This window comes from Felis catus, chromosome A1 (genome assembly GCF_018350175.1).
Source record: "Felis catus isolate Fca126 chromosome A1, F.catus_Fca126_mat1.0, whole genome shotgun sequence".
NCBI lineage: Eukaryota > Metazoa > Chordata > Mammalia > Carnivora > Felidae > Felis > Felis catus.
The window spans coordinates 91,311,195-91,328,537 of NC_058368.1; the positions used below are offsets into that span (position 1 = coordinate 91,311,195).

Genomic DNA, 17,343 nt, shown 5'->3' on the forward strand with positions numbered 1-17,343 from the left:
GCGCAAACTCATGACTCTGAGATCAAGAGTAGTGTGCTCTACCACTGAGCCAGCCAGGCACCCCTCAAGCATTTTATTTTTTAAATTACTTTAGTCAATAAATATATTAGTACAGCTTTGAAAGTTAAACAAGTCTTTAGATGGAAAACCCAGTTCCCTAATGTTCATCTCTCCACCCCTGGGTCCCACTGCCCAGTGTAAGCACTTTTATATTTTTCTGAATAGCATACCTATAATGCTACTTTTTATTGAAGTATAGGTGACACACAATGCTACATTAGTTTCAGGTATATAATGCTTCTTTAAAATTGTTTTATTTGGGGCGGGGGGCGGGGAGAGAATCCCAAGTGGGCTCCGCACTGCGCATGGGCTCCATCTTATGGCCCTGGGATCATGACCTGAGCCAAAGTCAAGAGTCAGACATTCAACTGACTGAGTCACCCAGGCACCCCTATAATGCTATCTTTGATTTTTGATTTGCAATCTTATCTATACCCTCTTCCCATTTGAAAGGGTGACTGTCCCATTTCCTCTTCCTCAAATCCTTTTAATACAGGCACATCACATTTTGGGGGCATGTCAATATTTATTTTTGACATTCTGACTCTGTTATTCACTGTTGGTGTACTAATCTTAATTATTTTCCTGTACAACTTTTGAATGTCCCTGAAATTAATCATTGCCTAGTTTTTCATTTGTTTGATTTTTATGCCTTTATTCTTTCCCTATTCCAAAATTAGTTCTTTCTTATTTTGAGTTATATTTGATAGGCAATAAATTACTCATTTAAGGGTACACTTGGATGACTTTTGATACTTGTGTGCATGACCACAATCAAGGTACAAAATTGTTCCATCATCCTAAAGGTTTTCTTGTTTCCCTTTACAGCTAGTACCCTTTCAGGACCACATAGGTTCTTTGAATTATTATATAAATTATGATATCAGTTTGGCAATTTCTATGAGAAATCCTGGTGAAGTTTTGATTGAGATTGCATGGAGTTTCATCAATTAAGAATTGACAGCTTAACAATATTTAGTCTCCTGGCCTAAGAGTACAGAATATTTCTACATTTTAAAAGGTTTTCTAAAAAAAATAATTTAAATAAGAGGTTTTCTTTAATTTCTCTCATGAATGTTATTTTTAGTTTTTAGTGTACAGATTGCTCATATTTTTGACAACTTTAAACACTAAATATTTCACTTTTTAAAATGTTTTATTTATTTTTGAGAGAGAGAGAGAAAGACAGACAGAGAGAGGCAGAGACAGAGAGAGACAGAGAACGAGTAGAGGAGGGGCAGAGAGAGAGGGAGACACAGAATCTGAAGAAAGTTTCAGGCTCTGAGCTGTCAGCACAGAGCCCGATGTGACGCTCGAACCCACAAACCACAAATTCATGACCTGAGTCGAAGTCGATGTTCAACCAACTGAGCCACCCAGGCAGCCCTAAATATTTCATATTTTTATGTTACTGTAAGTGGTACTAATTTTTAATTTGAATTTTTTATTATTTGTTTTTATATGATTTAAAAAATATTGATCTTGAATCCTGAAACTTTGTGAAATTAACTCTAGTAGATGGTTTATAATTCCACCAGAAATTCTACACGAATGATTATTGTTTCCACTCACACAGGCAATTTTACTTCTGTCTTTCTAATCCAGTTGTGTTTTAATGAAGGTATTTTCTGCTCACAACACTTCTGATAACAAGTGTATGGGTATTGTCTTGTTTTTTATTTTTTTCGCCCCACACTGACGACCAGTTCTCTAACCTAACCCTCAGGATACCAACGCAGTGTCCTATAATTAAATTCAGTGCTGACACTATCCTGACCTAGCACAGACCCCAGAGGTTAAGGGCTCCATCCTACAAGGTTGACCTCAGATGCCAGTTACAATTAGTTGGTCCCCAGGTTACCCGCACTCTGTCTAATTTGGCTACAAATTGAGGTTTCCATGACCTCCTCCTCAGGGTAGATAATTTTCTCTAATGGCTTATAGAAATCAAGGAAACACTTTACTTACTGTTACTGGTTTATTATAAAGGACATTATAAAAGATACAAATAAATAGCCAAATGGAGAAGCACCATAGGGAAAGGTCAAGGGTGGCCCTCATGCAGGAGCTTCTGCCCCCATGGAGTTTGGGGTGTGCCACCCTCCTGACACGCAGGTGCTCTCTGAAGCTCTCTGAATCCTGTTGTTTAGGAATTTTTATGGTGACTTCATTATGTAGGCATGAATGGTTAAATCATCGGCCATTGGTGATTAACTCAATCTCTAGTGACTCCTCCCTCCCTGGAGTTGGGGATCTGGGGCTAAAAGTTCCAACTGTCCGGCACCTGGGTGGCTCAGTCAGTAAAGCATCCAACTCTTGGTTTCGGCTCAGGTCATGATCTCATGGTTTGTGGGTTCAAGCCTCGCATGGGACTCTGTGCTGACGGTGTGGAGCCTGCTTGGGATTCTCTCTTGCCCTCTCTCTCTGCCCCTCCCCTCCCCTCTCACTCAAAATAAATGAATAAACATTTTTTTAAAAAGGTTTCAACTGTCTAATGACCTAGTTGGTTCCTCTGGCAACCAGCCCCCATCTGGAGGCTATCTTGGGGCACACCAAGGGTCACTTCATTAGCATGCACTTAGGTAATATCCAAGGGGATTGTTATGCATAACAAAATATGGTCCTTTCATCCCCATCACTCAGGAAATCCCAATGGTTTTCAAAGTTCATGTGCCAGGAACTAGGGAGGAAGATTAAATATATATGTCCAATTACATCACATTTTTATTTCTTTTTATTGCCTCATTATACTGGCTGGAACATCCAGTACAATATTGAATGGAAGTGGTAAGAAGATGCATCCCTGTCTTATTCCTGATTTTAAGGGGAAAATAGTCACCCTTTCACCATTAAGTATGATGTTAGCTGTAGGTTTTTCATATGTGACTTTAATCAAGTTGAGCAAATCTCCTTCTGTTCTTATTTTATTGAATGGTTTTATTATGAATGTATGCTGAATTTTGTCTATTGCATTTACTAGGGCTACTGGGATCATTTCCCTTTTTAACTTTGTATTTTTTTAAAGTTTTTTAAAATTTATTTTGAGATAGAGAGCGTGCACACACACAGTCACTGGCAAGTGGGGGAGGGGCAGAGGGAGAGAATCCCAAGCAGGCTCTGCACTGTCAGCGCAGAGCCCCATGCAGGGCTTGAACTCATGAACCAGGAGATCATGACCTGAGCTGAAATTGGACTCTTAATGGACTTAGCCACACAGGTGCCCTGTTTTTTACTTTATTAATACAGTGAATTATACGGATTGAATTGCTAATGTTAATCCAAGTTTGCATTCTGGGGTAAAGCCCATATAGTCATATGTATTATCCAATTTAGATATGATGGGATTTGAGTTTCTAAAATTTTGTCTAGGATTATTGAATCTGTATTCATAAAGGACATTGGTCTGTTATTATAATGTTTTATAAAATGAATTGGGAAGCATTCACATCTTTTCAATTTTCTGAAAGAATTTGTGTAGGGTTTTATTATACATTTCTTAAAAGTTTGATAGAATTCAGCAGTTGAAGCCATCTGGGCATTAAGTGTTTTTGTGTGTGTGGGGGGGGGGAATTTTTAACTACAAATTCCGTTATTAATTAGGTATTGAGCTAGTTCAGTTATCTGTTGTTGAGTGAGCTTTGATAGATTGTCTTTCATAAAATTGTCCATTTCATTGGGGCACCTGGGTGGCTTAGTTGGTTGAGCGTCCAATTTTGGCCAGTCATGATCTCAGTTTGTGGGGTCTTGCCCCACATTAGGCTCTGTGCTGGCATCTCAGAGCCTGGAGCCTGCTTCAGATTCTTTGTCTCCCTCTCTCTCTGCCCCTCCCCTGCTCATGCTTTGCCTCTCTGTCTCGAAAATAAACATTAAAAAATTTTTAAACTGTCCATTTCATCTAATTTGTCAACTTTAGTGGAATAAAGTTGTTCATAATAATCTCTTATTATCCACTTGATATCTGTATAATCTATACTGATTTACCTCTGTCATTCTTTGTATTAGTCATTTCTGTCTTATTTTTTCCTGATTGACTTTGCTAGAGGTTTACTGGTGTTTTCATCTTCTTAGTGAACCAGCCTTCTGTTTTATTAATTCTCACTGTTACCTATCTGTTTTCTATTTCATGGATTCACACTGTCAAAGAAAAAATCAGAACTGGATGTTAATTAAAGTGGCAAAAACAGATTTTATTCAGGATTATTGCAATAGGGGGATAGAATCCTCAGTACAGAGCCAGGCTTAATTCAGAATACAGCATGGGCAAGTGGGAATTTATAGTCAAAGAGCAAGGTGAAGGGCAGTGGATGGAAAATTGCTAAGAGGAGACACCAGGTGTAATGGGGGATTCTAGTTAAGCTGAGCAAACGGGGTGGGGGGTGGGCACCTGGGAGGTTCAGTCAGTTAAGCATCCAACTTCAGCTCAGGTCATAATCTCAGAGTTCATGGGTTCGAGCCCTGCGTCGGGCTCTGTGCTGACAACTTGGAGCCTGGAGCCTGCTTTGGATTCTGTGTCTCCCTCTCTCTCTGCCCCTCCCCCGCTCATGCTCTGTCTCTCTCACTCACTCAAAAATGAATGAACATTAAAATAAATAAACAAACAAACAAACCGACTGAACAGGATTCTAGTTCAACCGACCGAACAGGATTGTTTGCTCAAGACAGGCCAGAGTGAGTAGACCTCACTTGGAGGATAATGGAAGATGAGGAACCCTACCAGTTATGGGGAGTGGCCAGATATCAAGGGTGGGAGATTCTGTTTAATCTGACTGTGCCTGGTTCTTGTAAAACTGGATTTTAGAAGGAAGTACACAAATGGGCCTAAGAGAAGGTTCCAGAGCCTGACTAAAGTTTGGTCCAGGGAAAAATCTTTGTCAACAGTCGGATCTTTATTATGTTCTTTCTTCTGCTTACTTTGCAGAATGTCTGCAACTAGACATTCATGTGTTCAGTTTGTTAAGATAAAATTTAGGTGATTGATTTGAGACCTTTCTCTCTTTCTCTCTTGTCCAACTTTATTGAGGTATTAGTGATAAACTTGTAAGATAAGGTGTAATTGGTGGTGACTTTATGTATGTATAGTTTTTCTTTTCTAATATAAGCAGCGTTTCACAGTTTGTAATATGCATCTTTCCCTTATCACATCCTACGTGAAATTGATACAAGACTAATTCATGCATAATACAAGAACCTTGTGCCAGTGTACTTCCACTTCTCCTCTCCTGATCTTTGTCATACATTTTGGTTTTACATATATTATAAGCCCCATGCTACGTTGTTAATATTGTTGTTTTAACGACTATATTTTAAAGAGATTTAAATCATAAGAGAACATTTTATGTAACCATGTAGTTATTTCCATGCTATAAAATGTGCAGTCAAATACATCATTACTATTGTTGCTTTAAACAAGTGACTATCTTTAATAGCAATTAAAAATAAGAAAAAAAAAAAAAGACCCCTTTGCCTTCACTTAACTCCTTTTCCAGCACTGTTTATTTTTTTGTGCAGACCTAGGTTTCTGACTGATATCATGTGTCCCTTCCTTTTTGAAATAGTTGCTTTAACATTCCTACTGGACACTTATTTCATTCCTTTATCTTTTTCAGTCTTTTATCATCCTGTATTTAAGTTCATTGATTGTGTCTTTAGCTGCATCAAGTTGACTGATAAGACAATCAAAGACATCCTTCATTTCTGGTAATGTGTGTTGATTTCTAGCACTTCCATTTGATTCTTCTTTATAGTTTCCATCTGCCTCCTAAAATTACCCATCTGATCTTGCATTTTGTCTACCTTTTCCATTAAACCTTTAATTTAGTAATCATATTTATCTTAAACTCTCTAATACTTCTAATGTCTATGTTATGTCTGTTTATGATCATTGTTTTGTCTCTTCACATTGTGTTTTTTTCTTGCTTTTTGGATGCTTTGTAACTTTTTATTGAAAGCTGGACTGTGTTGTATAAAGTAGTAAATACTGAGGTAATAGGCTGTTAGTATGAGGATTTATGTTAATCTAGCCACAAGCTAGGTTGTGTTTGAGATGTGTTTTCCCAATGATTACCTGTTCTGAAAGTTGTTGTTGTTAGGGGAACTAGAAACTTTAAATTTCTCTAGTCTCTTTGTTTTTGTCTAACCTCTTGGGATCCCCAGAGAGAGTCTGTCCCTTGAACTCTCCCACCTGTAGTCCACAAATATTGCTTTTTTTAATGTTTTTATTCTTTTTTTTTTTTTTTTTAGAGCGAGAGACAGTGTGAGTGGGGGAGGGCAGAGAGAGAGGGAGACACAGACTCTGAAGCACGCTCCAGGCTCTGAGCTTGATGTGGGGCTCAAACTCATGAACTGTGAGATCATGACTTGAGCCAAAGTAGGACGTTTAACTGACTGACCCACCCAGGTGCCCCTCCATAATTATTATTATTGGAGGTTCGTTACCATGATAATGGGGAAAGGAAGATCAGGGGGCATTCTCTAATGTTGAGATTAAGTCTCGGTGCTTGGAATACACAGTGGGTCTGTGTTTGGGTGATCTGGTCACAGTGTTTCTGCTCCTCTAGGATTAGAGCTTTTCCTGAAGTCCAATTATCTTTCTTACCAGTTTTATGCCTTGAGGCTCCTTTTGTTAATTTAGGTGAGATGGGGGTTAGGTCTGAGTGGAGTTTATCTCCCCAGCTGCAGTGGATTTCATCAATGCCTTCAGCTGGTGTCCTTCCCCTGCAGATTAAGACTCTTTTTTTTTTTTTTTTTTCCATAAGGGAATTGGTCTGGGCAAATTTTGCAATGGTAATTGTTCCCCTTTCCAAGACAGCACCGTGGGGGAGCTCTCTCCAGATTGTCCCCATCCTCCCTGGGAGAGCCTGGTGGGGTTCCTGGAAGAAAAGCCTATGACAAAGTAGGAATTCCTCCCATGATTGTGGCCTCAGGGAGCTTCCCACTCTTGAGCTAGCCTACCCTCGGCCTCTAGCATCACATCAAAATTTCTAGTTTAATGTTTTGACTGGCTTATGAGGAGGGCAGCAACTTCTGTCCCAGGTAAAGAAAATGTCCCAGGTTCCGTGTCTCATTGAAGGTGCCTCTCTCTCCCCAGATTTCAAGATGGCTGTTTGCGCCATCAGTGGTGACCTCAGTTTTCGGATGGGTTCTCAAGAAGTCATTAATTTCTGCCTGCCCACCTTTTGTTGTTGTTATTGTTATGAGCATGGATGGAATGCATGTCTCTAGAGCTCTAAGCTGACACCTCAAGTTCTAAAATTCTTTTTAATTTTGCTTGAATCACCGTCTTTCCCACAGAAATATTTTTGCTGAATCTTTATCCAGCTGTCTTTTACTATAAAACCAAAATCTTGATGGGGACCCCACCTATATTGCAGATATTTAGATATTTTGATACCCAGGCCATTCACTGGTGACATAGACTCAAACCTTAGTCCTGCTCCATGAACCTTCTTCTAGGCCCATCTGTGTACTTCCTTATAAAAGCCAGTTTTCTCAAGAAACCTGCAAAGTCAGTCTAACCAGAACTCCTGGACCTTGATATCCTGTCACCCTCCAAACCTGATAGGATTCCTCATCCTTCGTCATCTCCCAGATGATGTCTGATCATGCTGGCCTGTCTTCAGCAAGGATCCTGTTAGGTCAGTTTAGCTAGAATCTCCCACTCACGACCCCCGAGGTTTCTTCCTAGCAATTTTCCATTCGCTGCCCTCCACTCTGCTGCTTGGATATAAATTCCCATTTGCCCATGCTGAATTTGGCCTTGAGCCCACTCTCTCTCCCCCACTGTGAAGTCCCATTGCAGTGGTCCCTACACCTATTCCAGTGGTTCTGGATAAAATCTGACTTACCACCTTTAGCAAGGGTCCTTGAATGTTTCTCTCTTTAACTCTGGTGATCTGCCTGGAGCTGGAGTGAGCCCATCTTGAAGACATTGCTTCTAAGCAGAACTCCTTACTTCATACTGGCAGCCTGGCACAGGAAGCTTATCATTTTAAAAGGACTGTTCTTGGGGTGCCTGGGTGGCTCAGTCGGTTAAGTGTCCTACTTCAGCTCAGGTCATGATCTCATGGTTCTTAAGTTCGAGCCCCATGTAGGGCTCTGTGCTGACAGTTCAGAGCCTGGAGCCTGCTTTGGATTCTGTGTCTTCCTCTCTCTCTGCCCCTCCCCTGCTCGTGCTCTATCTCTCTCTCTTTCTCAAAAATAAATAAAAAACATGAAAAAAAATTTTTTAAAGAAGAATTATCACCTAATGGATTTGGGAGGTCCTGGTGGGCTGTCTGTGTGTGGGAGGGAGGGGGAAGTGGCAGTGAGTAGGGTACCTATTGAGAAGCCGGGGACTGAGAGAGTCAGAGTACCTGAGAAGGTTAGAGTACCAGTGGACATCACATGGTCAGGGTGCCTAGGCAGATCAGGATATGTCTTTACTTGGTCCAAATGTCCTATGGGTCAGCTGGTGTGTAGAGAATATCTCCTGGGTTGGGCTTTGGGGGCTGGGTGGTTTTTCAGTGTCAGCATGCCTTTTGCAAGATAAGAGCAAGGTGGGGGGGGGTGTGTTTCTGAATGGACTAGAGGGCAGGATTCCCTTGAGTGTCTGGATCCTTTGAGGCCAGGGAATATCCTTTTTTATTATTATTAAATTTTTTAAAATGTTTATTTATTTTTGACAGAGATAGAGACAGAGTACAAGTGGGCGAGGGGCAGAGAGAGAGAGGGAGACACAGAATCCAAAGCCAACTCCAGGGTGTGAGCTGTCAGCACAGAGCCTGATGCAAGGCTCAAACTCATGAACTGTGACATCATGACCTGAGTCAAAGTCAGATGCTTAACTGACTGAGCCACCCAGGCGCCCTAAGGTAAGGGAATATCTTATATGGTCAGAGTGTCCCAAACCTCACCATGCCTTTGTCTGGACATGTCCAGGGTCTAGGTTCTGGGTGTCCTAAAAGGTTGTGAGGAACATCATGAATTCAGGCTATCATGCTGACTATAAGGTACAGAAGTCAAAACTTCTTGGAGGGCTCATGTGTCTGAGAGACTGAATTCAACCCTGTGCCCTAGGGACTCAGGAATCAGGTAAGGTCAGAATGACTCTGAGGGCTGGAGGCTCTTAGGGATGGTAGTAAAATTAGAATGACAATAAAGTAACATTTTTGCCTGTGTTAATTATGTTCAAGGAACAGTCCTAAATGCTTCTCTTCAGTTAACTCTCAATCATTGCGTCTTCACCATGTAGGTACAGTGGATCCTCATTTTTTGCGGATCCCGCATTTGGGAAGTCACTGAGGGTTATTTGAAACCCCAAGGTCAGTACCCTTTTGCAGCACGCTTTGGCACTTGGATGGTCATTTGCAGCAATGCGCGTGCGCAGCGAGGCAAATACTTTGAGCTGCCGCGTTCCCAGCTGAGGTCAAACAGAGCAACTACTCTGGCTTCCTGTTTTAACTGTCCTACTGTAAATAGATGTCTTTTTGCGGTCTCTTAAGTGCCGCCATTTCTCACATATTTGTGCTTTTCCTGGTAATTTCGCTGTTAAAGCAGCTTCCAAGCATAGTGTTGAAGTGCTGTCCCGTGTTCTCAAGTGCAGGAAAGCCATGATGTGCTTCAGGGAGAAAATACATGTGTTAGACAACCCTCGTTCAGGCATGAGTCACAGTGTCATTGGCCGTGGGTTCAACGTTAATAAGTTAGCAATATACATTAAAATAAGATATCTTTAAAGAGAAACACATACAACAAGGTTATGTATGGATCAGGTGATGAAAATGTTGTGGCCAGAGGCTCTCGGAAACCTATTTTTTGGAGTTATGGTTCAAAATCCACTAATTCAGTGTTCGTAGTGACTTTATGAAACAGAACTACCTCAAATAAAGAGAATCAACCATATTACTTCCCCCAGATGATAAAGCAGAGGCACAGAGATATTAAGAAATGAGCCCAGGATCACATAGCTTAGCAAGTGGTATAGCTGGGATTCGAACCTGGGGCAGTTTGGCTTCCGAATTTATACTCCTTCCTTCCACACTATTCTCCTTCTTGTGGGGTGAGCGGATCCTGGGTGTCAGGCTTCCTTGGAGGTCAGGATTGGGGGTTGGAATCAGGATGCCCTGGAAGACCAAATGCCTCTAAGCCTTCCAGCCCCCTGAGGGGTTATGGTTCTCTGAAATGTCAAGTCAAACTTGCAGTGTCTCAGTGTCTTTGGGGAGCAGGGGTAATGGGTCAGAGTTTCTTTGTAATATCAGAGTACCCTGGGGGCAATTAGGCTGTACTAGATAGCTGGTCAGTTTCCTTGTAGAGTTAGGGTATCTGGAGGCTGCAGGATGTACTAGAATTCAGCACTTGCTTGTAGGTTCAAGTTGAATACATGTTACTGGGTCTTGGGAGATTAGAATGTCATGGGGGCTTGGGTTGCTCCAGGAGGTCATGGTATATGCTGGGGTAGAGGGAGAAAGGTTGGTGTCTTCCATCAGTGCTTCTCAACTTTAATGCTCTTATGGATCAAAAGTTTGTGTGTCTCCTGCACCTCCATTCATGTGTTGAAGCCCTAATCCCAATGTGATGTCATTTGGAGGTGGGGCCTTTGGGAGGTGATTAGGGTTAGATGAGATCTTGAGGGCAAGGGCCACATGACGGGATTAGTATCTATACAAGAAGAGGAAGAGAGACCAAAGGTGGTTTTATTTCTGCCATGTGAAGACAAAGAAGACAGCTGTCTACATCCCAGGAATAGAACTTTCACCAGGAACTGAATCAGCTGACACCTTGACCTTGGCTTTTGCAGCTTCCAGACCTTGAGAAGTGTCTACTGTTTAAGCCACCCATCCTTTGGTATTTTGTTATGGCAGCCTGAGCTGGTGAAAATAAATGGATACCCGTTTATCCCGGGGATCTTGTTACAATGCAGATTCTGGTTCAGTAGGACTAAGGTGGACTCCAAGATTCTGCATTTCTAAGAAGCTTTCATGTGCTGCTGATGCTGCTGATTGTGGACCATACTGTAAGCATCAAGATCCTAGAGAATTTTTTTTTTTTGGTCTTTAATTGTCAGGGTGCTTTTAAAAGGATGTGTGCGAAAGATAAGCATGACCGTGGTGATTCAGACTGTCCCTTCCATGAGGGGTAGGGTGTCCTGAGAAGTTAGAACCTCATGGCAGGCTTAGAGGGATCTTCTAGTAGAGGCAGAACATTCTGGGTTTCAGTGCGTCCTAGAGTATCCTAGAGTCCTGGGGTATCAGGTTGTCTTTAAAGGGTCAGGATCCCCTAGGGATGTCAGAATGTACTTTCTGGGTCTAAATGATCTCAAGAAGCAGAATATTGTGGGTGTCAGGGTTTCCTGACTGCTCCGGGATCCTAGGTGCTTCAGCATTTCCTTGAAGACTCAGAATGTCAGGATGGCGTGGGCATCTCAGTGTCTCGCAGAGTCCTAAAGTCCAAGCAGTCAGGATGTACCCAGAATTCCAAGGCTCTCGAGGGTCAGGGTTTTCTGAATGTCTGCGTGACCCTGGAAGGTCTTGGAGTCCCAGGGTTCTGAGTGAGTGAGGAGGTGACATTTGGGAGAGGAAAGCAGACAGCCCTTGAGAACTATGGTGTCCTGGAGATTCAGCCCATGGTTGAGGTTGTCCTGAGGTGGGGGAGGGTGTGTCTAGTATATTCTGAGAATCAGGGTATCAAGGAGGGGCCAGAATGCACTTGTGTCTTTTAGTTTTTTAGTTACCTGGAAACAGATCCTTGGATATTCACCCACATGCTGAGATGCCAGGCAGGCCCTACTCCTGGCCCTCATTCTGGTACAATCCTGCACCCCCTCTCCCCACGGTGGGGTTCTGGGGAAGGGTCTTAGGAGGAATGCATTTTCTTCTTACCCTGCCTGCTCCCAGGAGGGGATTTAACAGGACAAAAGAACTTGGTCCTCTGGGAATACGAGCTCTTGGCCCCAGTCCCTGGACCCTCCAACTGAGCACCTTCCCTCATCCGGCTTGTGATCCTCCCCTGACGAAGGGGGCTCTGGTGACCAGGCAATGATTGGATGGGCCCCCAGGGGCGAGGGGCAGGTCACTCCTCCAAGGCTCAGGAAGAAAGAGGTGGTGTGGGATTGCAGGCTGGGAAAGTAGGCAGCTGAGAGCAAAGGGAGAGAGAGACAAGGGGCAGACAGTGGAGAGTAGAGGCCAAGGCAGAGAAACAGGGTGGGGGCAAGGCAGAGAGAATGCTATGATACTCAAGCGAAGGAGTGGGGAGTTAGGGAAAAAAATTAGAAAACAGGGGAGACAGTGAGAAGGACAAAGATATCCATCTGTATTTCCATCCAGAGAGTGAGAGGCATAAACACAGGGAGAAGGAGCGAGATAAACAGGCAGAGAGGGGAACGACAGAACCAGAGAAAGACTGACCCAGGCTCAGAGACCCAGGGACACAGGAACCTGGACTGTTTTTGATCTTTGTTGTTAGCCATGGAAGCAGAAGGGAGGAGTGAGCAGGGTAAGCAGAAGAAGGGGCGACTTTGCAGCAGCCTCTGGCCCGAGGGCTACCCCGCCACTGGGACTCTGACCTCCACGGTGGGTGAGTGAATCTCTGGGGTGGTCCTGAGGAGGCAGCAGGTGAGGGGGCTCCACGCTTAGGCTCCTGGGGGAGGGCATGGCTCCCCACAAGGAAGGCAAGAAGGGGAGATAAAAATCAGCCCCCAGAATGCTAAAAACCTTGGGCATCTTAGCAAGCACAGGGAGGGACAACGCCTTCGTTTGACAGACTGGACCCGCAGCCTTGGCATTGATGGACTGCTGAACAGCACACATGGTGGTGGGGCAGAGGCGAAGCTGAAATCTGGCTCCTCATCCCTGACCTCGTGGTTTGCCCACTGCACTGCCTCCTCTGAGATGGGCATCTGGAGGGGCCAGGGCTTTGGATCCCAAGAGAGCAGGGGACCACCAGTGGCTCAACGCGTGTGTCCCCAAGGTGGACAGTTGAGCCCCCGGTGGGAGCTGCTCCTTCGGTCCCCATGGGGATGGGTGCCTCAGCTCCAGACATCTCCTTTTCTCAGTGTGTGCCTTCCAGGTGTTTCCTTTCGCTCCGTGTCCTCTCTTCCCCGGCTGGCTCTCAGACTAATTACTGTGGGGGCTTAGTGAGCCTGCAGGGAGGAGAAGCAAGCCTTTCCCACGAGCTCAGGTTCCTGCAGTCCGGTGGCCGGGCCAGGGCCGGGCCAGGGGAGAAGATGAAATGTAGGTGAGGGGAGGGTGTGTCTGAGCGGAAGAGGGAGGAATGTTTCATCTTCCCAGGTGAAGAAGGGTGGAGGAGGATGGGAGCAGTCTAGGGAACGTAGATGTTGAACATGAGCCTTGAGAGCAGGAAACAAGTCACAGGTGTCTTACAGACCCGGACAGTTTGTTACTGTGTCAGAGCAAATAAGAGCCCCAGAGGGTGAGACCCAGGAGGACAGTACATGCTCCCAGAGAGGCGAAAGGCACACGGAGGGACACGTGTTGCATGGGACTGTTCCATGGGCCTGGACTTACAGGAGGCAGAAGTGCCCAGGGTGAGAAGTGAGGCTCAGGGGTGACAATGTAGGTGGAGAACCCAGGATAAGCACACTCAGAGATGAAGTGGGGGCTCAGGCGGAGCCAGATCCAGCTCCTTACCAGAGCTGAGGGGTTTTGGGGGGTGGGAGGCAAAGGGGATCTGGGCGGACCGGCATCCGAGATTCCGGATGGACGGATGGGTCCACCCCACACAATCTCTCCCCTCCCCTCCATCCTCAGACATGAGCCCTCGGCCCTACAGGAACCTTTCTGGTGTAGGAGTGCGGAGACCACGGCTTTCCCCACAAGGTGCACAGAGGGGTCGCCCGCACTCCAGGCGCCGCCACCGAACCACCTTCAGCCCAGCGCAGCTGGAACAGCTGGAGGCAGCCTTTGGGAGGAATCAGTACCCTGACATTTGGGCCCGAGAGGGCCTCGCCCGGGACACAGGCCTCAGTGAGGCGAGAATCCAGGTGATGCCCCAGGATCCCCCACTTCTCCTGGGAAGAAATGTAGATTTGGTGCTCAGGAGCTATTGGGGTATAAATTCTCATATGGCATTATAACCCAAACCTAAACGTTCCCCAGAACATGGCCTCGCCCAGCAGTCAACATAACCTCACCTAAAATGAGACTGTCCCTTGAATGTAACCCTAAGCTCTAACCTGATTTTCAACACCCTACCCTCAACCTTCATAGGAATGTGAATCCTGAGTGCTTGGATGGCCCAGTAGGTTAAGCCTCTGACCTTTGATTTCAGCTCAGGTCATGATCTCATGGTTTGTGGGTTCAAGCCCCAGGGCCTGCTTCAGATCCTCTGTCCCCCCCTCTCTCTCTGCCCCTTCCCCACTCTTTCTCTCTCTCAAAAATAAATAAAACATTTTTAAAAATAGTGATGTGAATTCCAACAGAAATTCAATCTTAAGTGTTTGCATGCATATGTACCCTTGTCCCTAACCATGGCCTTGAGACTCAGCCAGCCTGATGTGCCTTTCATCCGAATCATAGAAATCATCTTAAGTATAAAGCCGCCACCCTAAATCCAGCTGTCTATAACAATAAAATTCGTCTCTAATAATCCTAGGGGAAGTTTCCTATTCTCTGTGGAGGGAAGATGCCATCGTGTCATATTGATCTCTTTCGTGTTGGAAGTTGATATTCTTAATTCACCCAAATTCATAGTACGGCTAATTTAGACACAGGTTGGGAGTGATGGTGTGGGTCTTGCTTTGTTAATCTAGGCCCAGCTGGCCTATGCCTTTGGGAAGAACTGTACTTCCTCTGCATGGTCAGAGAGGCTTATGCTCTGTACCTGAAGCTTCTGTCATTGAAGGGGAGGGGGGCTCTGATGTGACAGGGACACCTATTTGAGAGAGAGGCGTTGATGTGGCTATTCTTCCCCTTCCTCAGGTCTGGTTCCAGAACCGCAGAGCTAAGCAGAGGAAGCAAGAGCGGTCACTGCTCCAGCCACTGGCCCAGCTGTCTCCTGCCACCTTCTCTGGTTTCTTGCCCGAGCCCCCTGCCTGCCCCTACTCCTACCCAACACCACCTGCACCCATGACCTGCTTCCCTCACCCCTACAACCATGCCCTTCCCTCTCAGCCCTCCACAGGCAGTTCCTTTGCTCGGCCCCACCAGTCTGAAGACTGGTACCCCGCCTTGCACCCAACTCCCACTGGTCATCTGCCTTGCCCCCCACCCCCAGCTATGCTTCCCCTTAGCCTTGAGCCACCAAAGTCCTGGAACTAAGGTTGAACAGGAGCTGATAAGGTAATCTCCCAGCCTGTGGCCCTGGTGAAACTCAGGGAAAGCTGGGTGGCTTCCCTTCCTTCTAAGGATCAAGTAGAAATTTGGTGATGGCCAGCTCAGAGATAGGAATTTAAAAATGGGAGATCTGAAGAAGGCATCCTGAGGTGATTAGTTGAGGGAATGTGGGGAGGTGAGTCTACTAGAAGATACAGATAAAATGCTCAGTGGAGGTAACCAGGTAGAAGGGTGGTATTGACGATGGAAGCAATTGTTGCCACTGGTGAATGGAAATTAGTGAACGTGATACAACTTTCGGGGCTTCATTAATTGACATCACAGTTGAAGATCTGCACCCAGCAGTTTCTAACTGATTTCAATATGGCTTTTGATTTAAAGTCTACCTGCTCTTCTTTCCCCCATCACCCACTCCCACCACCCAAATCAGTCATTAACTTTTGTTCATTAATGTTCTAGAAAGATCGCTTGAATTTCATCTTTCCTGGCCCCATATCTTCTAACTAATCCTCCTCAATAACTCCCTTAGCTCCAGCCTTTCCCATTGCCACCAGACCTTGCAAATATGATAATCACAGATCTGCTCTCCAATGTCTTATAAAAAAAATAAATAAGATCTGAGTCTCCAACGTTACCTTCAACCTGACTCTTAAAATCAACCACGTGTCAGGGCGCCCGAGTGGCTTGGTTGGTTAAGCATCCCACTTCGGCTCAGGTCGCGATCGCGTGGTTGGTGGCCTCGAGCCCTGCTTCGAGCTCTGTGCTGACAGCTCAGAGCCTGGAGTCTGCTTCGGATTCTGTGTCTCATTTCCTCTCCACTCCTCCCCCACTTGTGCTCTGTCTCTCAAAAATAAATTAATGTAAAAAAAAAAATTTAATCGACCGCATGTCATAACATATGTGGTTGCTGATAGAGAAGAAACATCTGATTTAGGGCTGATTTTCCAAATGCCATTGTGAGTCTTAAGGCTCACAAGAGGTCATTCCCAGGAAAAAAACCAGTGGTGAAGTGCCCTGACCTGAGCCCTCCTAATAGAAACGTGGTGTGACCTAGCTGGTGGCACCATTTATATACCATATGGCTAATAATGTACTTATTTTACTCATAATTTACTTACTTATACATAAGCCTACCTCGCTTACTGTTAGACTTATAGAAAAATTCTGAGTACATAAGCCCCAAGGGCTTGGATATTCATGTCACTTGTAGTTTTATATATAAGCCTGGAGTAAAACCTCCTTGTTACACTTTTGCTCTCCCATGTAACTACGCCCTTGGGCCAGACTGCCTTCCAGAAACATCATACCAGTTTGCATGCCTCCCAAAAGTACCCAAGTGTTGGTTTCAGCCCATCCTTGTTGGCCTTTACCATTTTTGACATTTTTATTCACTGAGAGTGATGTCTCCTTGGTGATTATTTGTATGTTTTTGTTTAATCGACTGCTAGTGAGAGTTAAACAGTTTCATGCTTATTGGCAATTTATATTTTTTCTGCATCACTTCTTGGAGGCATTTATGTATTGATAGAGTCCTCTTTTATTAGCGATGGAGGCTTTTGTGCAGTAGAGATATAACTATCTGGTCATATGTGTTGCAGCTGTTTTTTGCCATTTGTTATTTTTGTTTTAGCCTTTCATTTGTTGTTGTTGTTGTTCTGATCCATGCGTTCTTTATTCCATGACCAACCACTGCTGCATCCAAGCCACAGTACACAAACCTCAACCCAGCCTTACAACAATCTGAGGTTTACAGTACATTTAAGGCTTTTACATTTGAAAAGAAAAGTTAAAATAAAACCAAAGAACACCCAAACCCAAGCCCCCAACCAGGATGAGTAGTGTAGCAATTTTTAAGCATCTTACATTTCTAATGCTTACTCAGTGCAACTCCAGTGTCAAAACCCAAATAAGCCCTAAACTAGAAAGATTGGTTTAGTGATAAAAATTTTTTAAATTTTTTTTAATGTTTATTCATTTTTGAGAGACAGAGACAGAGCACAAGCAGGGGAGGGGCAGA

The 17,343-nt window shown here is 44.5% G+C and overlaps 1 protein-coding gene across 2 annotated transcripts; it reads left to right on the forward strand.

The window, feature by feature from the left end:
* The first annotated feature begins 9,696 nt into the window (after window positions 1-9,696).
* Window positions 9,697-15,960, forward strand: PROP1 (PROP paired-like homeobox 1). Of its 2 annotated transcripts, XM_003980653.4 has the most exons (4): window positions 9,697-11,050; window positions 12,499-12,609; window positions 13,803-14,035; window positions 14,973-15,960. In XM_003980653.4, the coding sequence occupies exons 1-4, from the start codon at window positions 10,918-10,920 to the stop codon at window positions 15,309-15,311; spliced, it is 816 nt and encodes a 271-aa protein (XP_003980702.2). In that variant the 5' UTR covers window positions 9,697-10,917; the 3' UTR covers window positions 15,312-15,960. The 2 variants fall into 2 exon arrangements, with proteins under 2 accessions (XP_003980702.2, XP_044913463.1); XM_045057528.1 differs by lacking the exon at window positions 12,499-12,609.
* The last annotated feature ends 1,383 nt before the right edge of the window (window positions 15,961-17,343 follow it).